Source organism: Sturnira hondurensis, unplaced genomic scaffold (genome assembly GCF_014824575.4).
Source record: "Sturnira hondurensis isolate 20B ecotype Veracruz unplaced genomic scaffold, ASM1482457v3 Scaffold0005279, whole genome shotgun sequence".
Lineage (NCBI taxonomy): Eukaryota > Metazoa > Chordata > Mammalia > Chiroptera > Phyllostomidae > Sturnira > Sturnira hondurensis.
Window position 1 is genome coordinate 91,605 of NW_028077910.1, and position 13,565 is coordinate 105,169.

General features: G+C 39.6%; 1 protein-coding gene across 4 annotated transcripts in view; it reads left to right on the top strand.

Annotated features, from left to right (window-relative positions):
* The window catches only part of ZMAT3 (zinc finger matrin-type 3), a 55,821-nt gene that overhangs the window by 34,101 nt on the left and 8,155 nt on the right, over positions 1–13,565 (top strand). For all 4 annotated transcript variants that reach the window (XM_037046491.1, XM_037046490.1, XM_037046489.1 and 1 more), the window contains exon 3: positions 12,331–12,450. In XM_037046491.1, the coding sequence (XP_036902386.1) occupies positions 12,331–12,450 (120 nt within the window). The remainder of the gene's footprint in view (positions 1–12,330; positions 12,451–13,565) is intronic.

The window sequence follows — 13,565 nt, forward strand, 5'->3', positions numbered from 1 at the left end:
TGGAGTTCATCTTGTCTGGGACTCTGATTTTTTTGGACTTGTTGGGCTCTTTCCTTCCCAAAGTTAGGGAAGTTTTCAGTCATTATTTCCTCAAATAGATTTTCAATCCCTTGCTCTCTCTCTTCTCCTTATGGTACTCCTATGATTTCAATGTTGTTACACTTGATTTTGTGCCAGAGGTCACATAAACTATTCTAATTTTTTAAATTCTTTTTTCTTTTGTTGTTCTAATTGGGTGTTTTCTGCTATGTTACTTCCAAATTGTTGGTTTGATCCTCTGCATCTTCTTATCTGCAGTCGATTCCATCTAATGTATTCTTCACTCAATTATTGAATTCTTCATTCCTGACTGGTTCTTTGAAGAAGAAAAAAGAAAAAATATTAAGTATCACAAAGGAAAAAAATTCTCACTGACAAAGGCAAACACATAATAAAAACATTTGATCAATCAACACTAAAGCTAGTGCAAAGGTTAAAAGCCCAAAAATGTAGGAAGGTTTGTGTAACTACAATAGTAAATTAAGGGATACACACAAACAAACACAAAAGAAGTAAAAACTGACAAAAACATAAATGTGGAGGGGGTAAGTAGAAATGGTAGTGATTATAGAATGTGTTCACACTTAAGCAAACATTGACTTAAAGCTTGGTATACATGAATCATATGGTGACCAGAAATCAAAAGTCTGCAAGAGGTATACAAGAAATAAAGAGGAAGGAATCCAAACATAATACTACAGAAAGTTATCAACATACCAAAGAGGAGAGTAAGAGAGTAGGGAAGAAACTGTGAATACCTACAAAAACAAAGCAATAAAATGGTAGTAACTATGTTCCTAGTCATAATTTCTTTAAATATAAGTGGATTAATTACTCCAATCAAAAGATGAATAGATAAAGAATATGTGATCTATAGAATATTACTCAGCCATGAAAAATAATGAAGTCTTACCATTTGTGACAACATGGATGGACGTAGAAGGTATGTGCTAAGGGAAATAAGTCAGAGGAAGATAAATACTCTGATTTCACTTATATGTGGAGTCTAAAAAATTAAACAAGACAAAAACAAACTTACAGATACAGAGAGCAAACTGATGGTTGCAGGATGGGGAGGGATTTGGGGAGCTGGGTGAGAAAGGTGAAGGGATTGAGAAGTGTACCTTGTCAGTTACAAAACGGGATGGTAAGTGCAGCTTAGGGAGTATAACCAGTTATATTGTAATAACTATAAATAATGTCAGGTTGATGTAAGATGTATCCGGGGATCAACTTTATAAGGTATATACATTTCTAACCACATGTTGTACATTTGAAACTAATACAATAGCAAATGTCAACTATAATTTAAAACTTAAAAAGTCAACTAAGGAAAAAAGGCAGTGATTTAAAGAGGGTACTAAAAGCAAGGGTAAGACCAACGAGTAAGGCTTACCAGAACCAGGAATGGGCAGAATGGCAAGCATTGTAGACCAATAAAATGAAGTGGTTGATGGGATGATGAAAGCGAAGTTTTATTTCAACTCTAAAAACCTGCTTTATAATTTTTATTTTACTTTTTAAAAATATTTCATTTATTTATTTTTAGAGAGAGGGGATGGGAGGGAGAAAGAGAGAAAGATAAACATCAGTGTGTGGTTGCCTGTCACTTGGCCCACACCCAAGGCATGTGCCCTGACTGGCAGTCGAACTGGTAACACTTTGGTTTGCAATCCGGCGCTCAATCCACTGAGGCACACAAGCCAGGGCTAATTTTTAGTAGAGAGTGATACCAAGACTGCAATTCATTATTTCAGTTATGTGTGAGCTAAAAGGGGTGAATGGTAGTTTGTTTATAAGCTAGAAACACCTTCTTGTGAAGTGATAAGTCACTGTGATTACAGTACTCAAATGTTCTAGTTAATTGATGCTATTGTTGAAATCACAAAGTTTCAAATTGCCCAGGGTACTGTAAACAATCCTCAGTCTGGGTTGAACAGTGTTACACAAAAGTCTGTATCATGTTCTAGTAATCCAGGGCACACAATGAAAACTGCTCAGTGAGTACTTCCCTTTAAGCTCTCTGTCACCTTTCCCTGAAATCCTGATGTTCCCAAGCTGGGGCTGCCTTAGCAATGCCCACGTGTGTCTGTTGCTACCACAGGTTTAGTTTTATTTCCAGAACTTTTAAAACTGGTCAGTCTGCTTCACAATACCCTTAACTGTTCTTTTATTTTTAATGAGTTACCTATTTTTTCGGTCTTAAAATTATGGCTTTAGTTATACACCTTAATTTAAAATAAAGCCTTTGGCTTTGGCTGGTGGCCCAGTGGATTGAGTGCCAGTGGCGAACCAGAAGGTTGCTGGTTCAACTCCCAGCCAGGGCACATGCCTGGGTTGCAGGCCAGGTCCTCAGTTGGGAGCGTGCAAGAGTCAACCAACTGATGTTTCTCTCCCACATCTATGGTTCTCTCCCTCTCTTTCTCCCTCCTTTCCCCTCTCACTGAAAATAAACAAAGAAACAAATCTATCTTAAGAAAACAAAACCTTTGGGGAAAAACATGTCTTCATTATATTAAAACCTACAGGCTTCGGGTTACTTAGGGCAAGTCTCTCATGGAGTAACACAACACTGTTTCAGCAGCATAAATGCCTAGAGGAAGAACCACTTTAGAATGGAAGGTCATTTAATAGAAATTTTAAAAAGCTAAAAGCATGGGTAAATTTTGGTAAGGGACCCGCAGTTTAATAGAAAGTCAACCAGTTAGTTTATTTTCTACTTTGCACATGCATTTGAAGAAGTAATAGTTACTCAAAGTACATTTCTAAAATTTGTCATAGACATCAATTTCTTTTTGTAATGTTTAGTTGTGAAACGACCTATAAGATTAGATTAATTAGAAAGAGAGACAGAACACAGTTTAAAAAGTAGTTCTAGCCTTATGATACTGAATGTTGTGATTATAATTCAGAGACTGTGATTAGATGTCATCCCCAAATTTAAAATGCTGATTTTGGCATCAACCACTCAAGTTTGGGTGGCATGGTCAGCAACTTGAATCTCAGCTAGTTTTTATGTTTTCAGAATTCTCCCATCTGATGGCTTTTGAAATGATCTTGCAGTGGACTGAGATGGTCAGAATACACTTTATTAGGGGAGAGAAGCTCTCCATGATCCTGCTGTTAGCCGGATCTCATCAGCTTTCTGCCTTCCCATCCAAGTCCACCACTTCCTCACTGCTTATTTCTAAGTAGGTAACCCTTCTTACACACAAGGCTTATTCTTCACTCTGTACTTTGGATTTCATCACCTGTTACCACTTTTCACCTCAATCAAAACCAAATTAACCTTTTTTTTTCTGTACATGTAAAAGTAGCAACAGCAACCTTCCCTGTCCTTTTAATCCTTCTTGTTAGCATCCTTTTTCTTCTTCTCTCCTGTCCTTAGAGTTCTGTTGGGTATAATTGTCTCTTTGGGTCTTCATTTCCCATTCATTCCCCAGCCCAGTGCACACTGGTTTATATTCCCGTATTCTATTGAAATGGTCTTTTCCATGGTCACCAGTGATTGATTCTACAGCCAAATCTAGTTCTGTTTCACTTGATCTCTTTGTATCATTTGCAACTGGTAATTAGCCTCCTAAAATACTTAAAAGGTATTTCACTCAAAATAATTTCTCTAGACAAAAGCACTTATAACATATTTTCCCCCCCTTTTCACCCATCCCCTGCCCTTCTTCTCTGTTCTCCTTTCTACCTCTATTAGTTCTCAGCTGATATAGTGAGTCCCTTTCAGAGTATGTGGCCTACAAAGAAGGTTCTTCTTTAAATAGAATGTCTTTTCAATAGTCATTGTTTGTCTTTCCACTATAAAATGAGAGTATATTATGCCTAGAAAATTTGGAAAATTTAGAGAGGTAGAGGAGAGCACATCTTTATAAACAGTAAAGCACTGATAACTGTTTGTCTAGGTGGTGCACATTTCAGGGCCCTACCTATTGCATTTCTCTCTACCTCTCAGGTAAGCACAATCCACCCAATTCCTTCTGTCCTGTTTTCATTCTTGTGTGCTGTACCGTGGGCCAGTGAGAAATAGCACCTCTTCTGTGGAAATAGAACCTCAGATGTGGATTGTCTCTTCACTCAGTCTTTATGAAGGGGATGTTATCAAGTATGTCCTGCAGGGAGGCCTGGCCCTTTAAGGCCTCAGCTACTGGATGCCATAGACTAGAGCACTCACCTGCCCAGTGACTCACCTCATTCTCTGTGTTCATCTAATCCCACTTTCCCAGCAACTACCAGTGCCACCCTGGTTAGGTTTTGTTTTGGTTCTCTATTTCCTCTTCTCTTCCTCCTCCCCTCCCCTCTTTTCTCTTTCTCTCTCTCCCTTCCTTCCTTCCCTCCCTCCTTCCCTCCCTCCCTCCTTCCTTCCTTCCTTCCTCCCTTCTTTCCTTCCTTATTGAATTTATTCGGTGATACTGGTTAACAAAATTATATAGGTTTCAGGTGCACAATTCTACAACATATCATCTCTATACTCTTGTGTGTTCACCACCCCAAGTCACGTCTCCATCCATCACCATTTATCCCCTCATCCTCTCTCCCACCTCTCTCCACCCCTCTCCCTTTGGCAGTCACCATGTTGTTGTCCATGTCAATGAGTTTATTTTCTTTTTTGCTCAATCTGCTCCACCAATCCCCCTCCCCCAGCTGTCAGCCTGCTCTCTCTCTCTCTCTCTCTCTCTGAGTCTGTCTCTGTTTGCTTATTCGTTCATTTTGTTCATTAGATCTTACACATGAGTGAAGTCATATGGTACTTGTCTTTCTCTGACTGCCTTATTTCATTTAGCATAATGTTCTCCAGGTCCATCCATGTTGTCACAACGGGTAAAATTTTCTTCTTTTTTTTATGGCCAAGTAGCATTCCATTGTGTTAATGTAATTTTTCTTTGCTTTTTATACTCCTGTAATTTTGGAAGAGCTGTTTTGTAGAATGTTCCAATTTGGGTTTCCTTATGATTAAATTCATGTTATGGATTTGTTTTTTTTTCTTTTTCTGCAAGAATACTAAAGACATGATCTTGTGTCCTTTCCAATGCATCATATCGGGAGGGACATATGTGCATACATTGCATCACTGGTGCTGTTGACTTTGATCACTGGGTATGGGGGTGTCTGCCAAGATCCCCTTTGGTCTGCCAAGGCAGCCATTTCTTTTTTATGGGGAGATACTTTGAGACCATGTGGATATTTTATTTCTCATCATAATTTACTCAATGATTTGGCATTCATTGATGATTCTTTACTTCAGGCAATACTTCTGTGGTGTTTGCCAAATAATGATTTTTTTCCTTTTTTAATCGTTCGTTGTACATTTATTAGTTGGAATTTTAAGAACTTCCCCTTTCTCCTATTTATCTATCTTTCTAATCATTTGTTTATATCAGTGTGGATTCTTATTTTAGGGATATAATCTCTTACTATTGTTATTTACCATTTTAATGTTTAAATTGTCCCAAATTTGGCCAGCGTGAATTCTTTCAAGGTAGTGCTTGTGACCTTTTGACATGTCCCCATAATTTTTCACATACTTCCTTACTTTCTGGCAATATAAAATAGTTCAGGGTTTTCTCATACTTCCCTTGTGCCAGCCATTTCTTCAAGGAGCCAGGTTTTCCTTGTCGGAGAGTGGTATTTAGTACACAAAGTTTCAGTGCAAGGCGTGGTGTTTGGTACTGGGGTTTTATTGTTTCTAGGTGTTCTCAGTGTCGGAGCTAGTAATGTATCTGTGTGTATACAAACACATTTATATTTGTCTGTACATACATTAAAAACTGGATTCAGGCTGATACTTCCACTGTCAACATGCCAGGACAGTGCTCATTCTAACCTCCCATCTTTTGTCAGTGTTTACTATGATAGTTAACTATGAGAGTTAAACATTCTTTGATAGTGAGAAACCTGGATTTATCCACAAAACACTCTCCCTCACCCTCTCTTCCTCCCTGCCTTTCTCTGTCAGTACTCATCAGTATCTATGTGCAAAACAAATCTACTAACCAGATACCTAGTATGCCTTTTCAGTATTTACTTTTGGACAAGTTAAGACAATTTTAGACAGTTATAGATTCAAATGTTAGTTCTGACTGTTTTGTTTTACTTCTTAAGGATCACCAGTTTTACGTAAGCCATTCCTTATTATCTTCAATTTCCATTGCTTTCTCTCTGACCCTTTAAAATTTTTCTTTATATCATTTTTATTTTCTTGATCGCTTTTTAAAAATCTTCTGTGCCTGCTGTTATTATACATTTTTATTTGTGCCTATTCTCCTTTGGCACTTGTATTTACTCCTTATGTTTGACATAATTCTCTTTTGTTTCCCTGAGTTTAATTATTCTACTTATTTCTCACCATGTTTTGACTATTTTTCTTTGTACATTTTAAATTCCAGATTCACAGTGATTTTCTAATATCCCCAAATTCTTGTTTGAATATATTTAATTCAACTTGGAGCATTTTCTAAATGGTTTCCTTCTATTTCACGTTGATTTTTTGAGGGGGGGCAGTGGGCTCATTTGCTGACATGTGTTGATTGTTTTGGTAGTAATTTTGTGTAGACTTGATTTGTTTGACCTGTTCATTTTGTGGATTAGGGTAGCTTATGAGATCCTTAATTCATTGGAAGCCTCTTCTCTCACTGCAGCAAAGTCGAGTTCTTTAATAATTCTTCCTTTTTGGTGTTCCAGGGAAGGTTTATAGGTCCTCCGATCTTTCTTTTGTTCTTTTTGTCTTGCAGGATGCTAGCTTTTCCTATTTTGCTTCTTTTCTCCCTTCACCTCCCAGTTGCAAAAGGGTGGCTGTCTTTTCCTTTTTGCCTTCTTCTCCTCCAGCTGCCACTTTGGCGATAGCCACTTTAGATCACTTGTACATTCGAGCTCCTCCTTCCCAGCAGTCAGTGACTGGGCCGTGCTTTAGTATTTACAAGCTTAGAGGTCTTAGGTTTCCCAGTGGTAGTTATAAACCAGTTTTAGGTATTCTAGTAGCTCCCTCTTTTCTCTTTCTTACAGTTATTGTGTGTTGTTCCTTGCCGTGCAGGCTCATGGCAGGAACATGAGTGTTGGCTTACTGAGATTTGATGTTTTTTTCTTTGTTTTACCTACAGTTATTTTGAAGTCTGGACATTCTGTTGCATCTGGTTATGTGGAGGGCATGATTTGTGTGTAGTTTTGTTTTTCTTGTCATTCTGTATTGTTTGTAGAGGATATGTGGGGAGATGCAAATCTAGGTAGCTGCTACCCAACTATCTGGAAGGTCTTTGGCAAGTTTTTAACTCTCTGAGTTTAGTTTTCTCATATGTAAAATAAGAATAATTATGCCTAATTGATAAAAATTTCATGAAGGTTAAATGAGATAATATTTATGAATTGTTTAGAACAGTATCAGTCACATAAGTGCTCAGAAAAATTTAGTTGCCATTCTTATCATTATGTTGTGGATGCAATATCAACTTGAATAGTACTGTGGATACTGCTTTGAAAATAAGATACTGATAGTATCTAAAGTTGACCCCTCCCTTAGTACTGTGTATCTCATCTTCTGCCTTTTCATGGATGGTGCTGCTGTAGCTGCGCTCTGGCTTCTGCATCATCTGTTCTGTTCTTTCCTTCCTCCGCCACTTCCTCTTGTTGTCATGCAAAGTAGACTAAATAAAGCCCATCTTTAAAAAAATCTTTTACCCTGACTGCTGTAGCTTAGTGGGTTGGGCATCATCCTGCAAAACAAAAGGTTGCTGGTTTGATTCCTGGCCAGGATACATGCATGGGTTGCTGGGTCCCCAACTGGGGGCATGTGAGGGCCGACTAATCAATGTTTCTCTCACACATCTCTCTCTAAATATAAAGTCTTCTGGAAATTAAAAAAAATCTTTTACTGATCTATGTCCCCCTCTAACTCTATATTCTACTTCCCTGTTTCTCTATTACCTGTCATAGAAGAATTCTTCTTAAAAGTTGCCTATAGTGGTTGTCTCCATTTTCCCATCTCCCACCGTCTCCTTAAGCTGCTTGCTTGTACTTCTTTTGTGCCTCCGCTGCTCTGCTGAAGTGGTTCTGACCAAGTTACTCTTTGACATCTGTCTTTTCAAATCCAAGCATTAACTTCTGTGTCTTGACCCCACAGTAGCATTTGACCTGGTGAACCACTCCATTTTTGGTTATTGTTTTGAATTAAGTCCTTCAGACATACAAAAAGGCCTAAAATAATATAATACCCATGTGCATTTGTTGTCTAGTTTAAAGAGTGAAAATTATCAGATCACTTGAAGCCCCGCACCCCAGTCCATTCCCAATTGTATCCTTTCCTGACTTCCAGATGTAGCCACTATGCTGAATTGATATTTCTTGTTCCTATACTTGTTTTGTACTTTTGCCACATATGCATTTTCCTATATAATGTGCAATGATTTTCTTAATGTTTTTAACCTCTGTAGTGAAAAAAATTGTTCTTAAATATCTTCTGCAACTTATTCCTTTTATTCAACATTTTGTTATGAGACTTATTCATGTTGTCATGCATGACCCTAGAGTGTTTATTTTCTATTTTTTATATATAAGTGGCTTTTATTTTTATTTTTTCACATTTTTTATTGTTGTTCAAGTGCAGTTGTCTCCATTTCCCCCCACCACCACTCCCCCGCATCCCAGCCATCCCCACTTCTCACCCTTGATCCTACCCCGCTTTGGCTTTTTCCATGTGTCCTTTATACATGTGTCTGAAAACCCTTCCCCTTTGCCCCCATTATCCCCTCCCACCTCCCCTCTGGTTACTGTCAGTTTCACTGTGTATATAGTGTTCCATTTTATGAATAGACTACAATTTAACCATTATGTGGTAGATGGATAGTTAAGTTGTTTCCATTTCATTTGTTACAAACAGTCCTTCTGGGGACATTCTTATAAATATCCCCTCAGATGTTTCTGTTTGATAATACCTAGAAGTAGAGTTCCTGGGTTATACTGTATTTACTAGATTCTTCTTTTGAATCACCTTGTTATAGGCTTCCATGATACTGTGCTTGTTTGATTTTCATCTTACTTCATAGGCCAAACAGTGTCATCGCATTTTCTGGATCCTCATCCTCTGTTGTAATCTGTATTTTAGTGCCTGTGGATTTGTCTTTTGGCTGTCTTCTCTATATTCCCAGCTTCTAACTTCAAATTACACTAAATTAGCGTTCATGCTGATCCCAGGATACTCTTTATCAAATGCAATCCAATCATGTTACTACTTTGCTTAAATTTCTTAAGAGATCCCCTGCTGCCTCTGAAGTCCCCCCAACCCCTGCATGTATCTCAGCTCCTACTTCTTTTCTAAAGGATCCCTGAAGACCTTTTCTCGAGCAGGCTGGGTCTTTGCTTAACACTATTCCCTCTGTTCACAATTTTCTTTCCCCTCACTCCTTAACTGCCTGGTCAACTTTTTTAAAAAGATGATTTGCATGTCCCCTTTTCAGGAAAGTCATACCTGACACCTTCAGGCAGAAGTAAGAAATGCCTCTGTGTTCTAGCAGTTTGTTATAACTACATTATGCTTATTGATTCACTTATCCAAGAAATATTTAGTTATGGCCTGCTGCATGCTAGAAACTGTTGAAGACATTGGGGCTAGAACAGTAAACCAGACAGACAGGGTTCTTCTTTTTTAGGAGTCTACAGTCCAGAGGGTTGGAGAGAGAGAAGAAATAAACAAACAATATTATTTTAGATATTGTGGTAATGGGATGGAGAGTGTGTGGAGGGGTGGTGGGGAGAACGTGGGGATGGCATGACGTCAGATTGAGTGAGATGCTGTTTGAGTTGAGACCCGAAAGATCAGAAGGTATCAGCATGCAGCAGTCTGAAAGAAGGACGTCCTGGGCAGCAGGAGCAGCGAGTACAAAGGCCCTGGGGCTAAAAGGAATTTATCCCGAGTGAGGAACTGAAGGCAGGCCGGTGAGCCAGGAGCATCATGAGCTGCAGGGAAGGGAGCTGTGTAAATAAGGGAGCCGCAGGCAGGGGAGCTGTATGGGTGGGGTTTGTTGCTTTTCAGTGTAGTGGGAAAGTGTCGGGAGATTTTACGTGAGAGAGGGACAGATCTGATTTATGTCTGGAATGGCCACTCTGGAGGGTATGAGGAGAATGACAGGGGGACAGAGGAGAGCGGAGACCAGGTAGGAGTGGTTGCTGCAAGTGGAACATGTTGGTAGCTTGGATTCTGTGGTATTTGTAGTGTCCATAGAAAGATGTGGAATGACTTAGGATGCATTTTCAAGGTAGGCTGCTAGGACTGGCTGATAGATGTGTTGGTTTTAAGGAGAGACAGAGTCAAGAAAAGGACCCCTTGGCTTTTCTGCCACAGTACCTGCCATGTAGATGACTAGTGGTGGGAACAGCAATGAGAAAGCTCTGTGGGGGAGGAGTTAAAAATTACCTTTCAGATATTTTAAGTTGGACATGCCTCTTGAGACTGCCAAGTGTAAATGGCAGGAAGTGAGTTGGACAGGTGGCTCTGAAGGTCAGGGATTGTCTTAGTTTGCTAGGGCTGCTATAACCAATGTTTGGAGACTGGGTGGCTTACACAAGGAACATTTATTTCACATTGTTCTGGACGCAGGAAGTCAGATTAGGATGCAGCTCGGCTGGGTTCTAGGGGGGAACTTCTTCCAGACTGCAGACCACTGACATCGCCTTGTACTCTCACATGGCAGGTGGAGGGTGAGGGTACCTATGGTGTGTATTCATAAAGGGACCCCTTCCAGACCTAGTTACCTCTTAAAGGCGTCTGCTCCTAACACCATCACATTGGGATTAGATTTCGGTATTCGGTATTTGGCAGGACACAAACATGGAGTTCCTAACAGGCATGGAGATTGATAATTTTGAGAGTCAGCAACTTACTGATTATATTTTAAAGCACTGAAACTGAATGAAATAACAGAGTTTGAGTGTAGATAGAGAAGAGAGGTGAGAGCAGGGTTGGGACATCATAACATGTAGAGATTGAGGGATAGAGATATAAGAGGGAGTCACAGAAGACAGTATTACAACTGATACTCTCTCCTAGGTGGAGAGAATATCAGTTGTGTCATGCTGCTTGGAGTTCGAATACGCCAAAGGCAGAGATACACGGCTGGATTTGCCCCCCTAGAGGTCACTTTGATGGTGGTGAGGGCATCTTTAGGGCATTCTGGTGATCAGAAGGTGGAACTTAGCTCATTACTTTAATTAATATGTTATCTGTCACCTCTAGAGCATGTGATAGTCCTGTTTGTAGGGCTTAGTGTGTATTAGATGGTGAATAAATGTTTGTCAACAAGTTTGCTTTTTACGAGGTAGTTTAAAGGATAATATTCTTTTTTATGCTCATTTAGAATGCTTTTAGACCACTGAGCCTTCCCACCACTTTGTATCCATTCAAGGAGTGTAGTCATGTGAATAATGACTTAAGGGAAACACAGTGAGAGGGGCAAATCTTTTTTTTTAAATTTTTATTATTTTTTTATCTTTAGAGGGGAAGGGAAGGAGAGAAGGAGAGAAATATCAATGTATGGTTGCCTCTTGTGAGTCCTCTGCTGGAAACTGGCCTGCAACCCAGGCATGTGCCCTGACTGGGAATCGAACCGTGATCATGTGGTTCGCAGGCTCACGCTCAATCCACTGAGCTACACCAGCCAGGGCGGGGCAAATCTATTTTAATAGAGGCTCACAGTGCACCCCAAAGCCGTCATGCTGTGGAGAAACAGGGCCTTGCTTTGGCCTTGGAAGGCCCGCCGCCAGCTCTGGCCCCACTGCTCAGCCCTGCAGCAAGTGTTGGTGCAAGTTCCCTATGCGCTCTGGGTTGCAGTTTTCAGCCATCACATGTGGATAATATTAACAAGTTCATCTTACAGGATTTTTATGAGCAGTGAATGTGTATTTATAAAATAGATTTATAAAATAGATTAGAGCATAGTGTCATGAAATTCCTATTTGGGCAGTGGAGTATGAATGGCAAGTTTAGGGAGAACAGAGATTGCTGGAAAATGTGATACTTTTCTAGAAATATATAGGAAATTAACTTCTTTTGGCTTTGTCCTCTTATCTTTCTCAGATAAATTTAATTATTCTCTTAGGACCAGAGAATAGACTTTTACTCTAAGATCAAGTAATCAAATCTAGCTAGTGGCCTGTTTATCCCAGCACTGCATATATCTGAAAGAATAAAATGTAGTTAGTGTTGCTTGTGTTTCTTTCTTTTTTTTCTATTTTTTAAGTGAATATATTAACTTGACATATTTGTCCCCATGGTGAATGCACATTTCTCTTTACTTCTAGGGTAAAAATCATGGTAAGAAACTCAGAAATTACTACGCAGCGAACAGCTGTCCTCCTCCTGCCAGAATGAGCAACGCGGTAGAACCTGTGGCCACCCCAGCCGTTCCTGTCCCTCCGCAGGTGAGACGTGTCTCAGGGTGAAAGCTGGCCTGTGCACAAAGGGTCACAGGGGTAGTTATCATCCGTGTGCCCATCAGGGCACAGTCGGACAGATACTCCTGAAAGGTCCCATTCGGTGCTTTTAAAACTCCTGGAACTACAGGGCTGGATTTAACACATGCCAAAATCCACAGACCTTCAGATTTCTCATTGGCTTTGGTTGTGATGCATGAAATGATGAAACACTTATTGTTTTGTGAGTCTTTCACTACGCATTTCTCAGAATTCTGGCTTAAACGGCCCCCAGTGTCTAGGGCTAAGCTAGAATAAAAACCAACTAACCCTGAATAGAACAAGAGATTTTAAAACATTTATATCTTTATTGTAGTTAATGCCATTAGTTTATATTTTGCCTTCCATTAAGATCAGTTTCTTGAGATTGCCAACCCTTGTCCCTTTTTTTAACTTCTGTACAGAGAACCTGTGTAAACTCTCTCTGGTTAGAAGTGGAGTTCCTTTCACTCTTTGAAAGATAGAGCATGTGTTTCAAGCAAGATGCTCCTGTACTTGAATATCCCCTGACATGTGGATCCTACTCCTTAACCTGCCCTTGAAGTATTATCTGTCCCTAGAACAGCACAGTGGTCGTAGATAACGACTCTAATCGCGCACTTACTCTCCCATGTGCTCTGCCCAGCGCTTCTCATGCATCATTTCATTCCGGGCTGGGGTTAGGGTCAGGAGAGGGGTACGCTCCACTTGTGCCCGCAATATAAGGGGGAGGCAAAAAAACTCAGTAGTCAAGATAAATATTTAAAATATTCAGAATTAATATAAACAATTCAATGGTGAACAAAAGGTCAAAACTTGAAGACAGGGTATTAGTTTCCTTTTGCGTCAGGCAGCAGTATGGCACAGTTACTGATTCTGTGTTTATTTAAAATTTTGATATTTTGTTCCTCATTGATTTTTTTATATTAGGTTTGATGATCTAGTTTATTAAACTATTTCATTAAAATAGTATTTCTCTTGATTGCTGGGTGTTTTGATGCTCCCTTAAGTTTCGTGCTCTGGTCCTAGACCTGGGCGCTGACTTCACATAGTGCTTGCAGTGACTCAGAAGTCCTGGTCTTGTC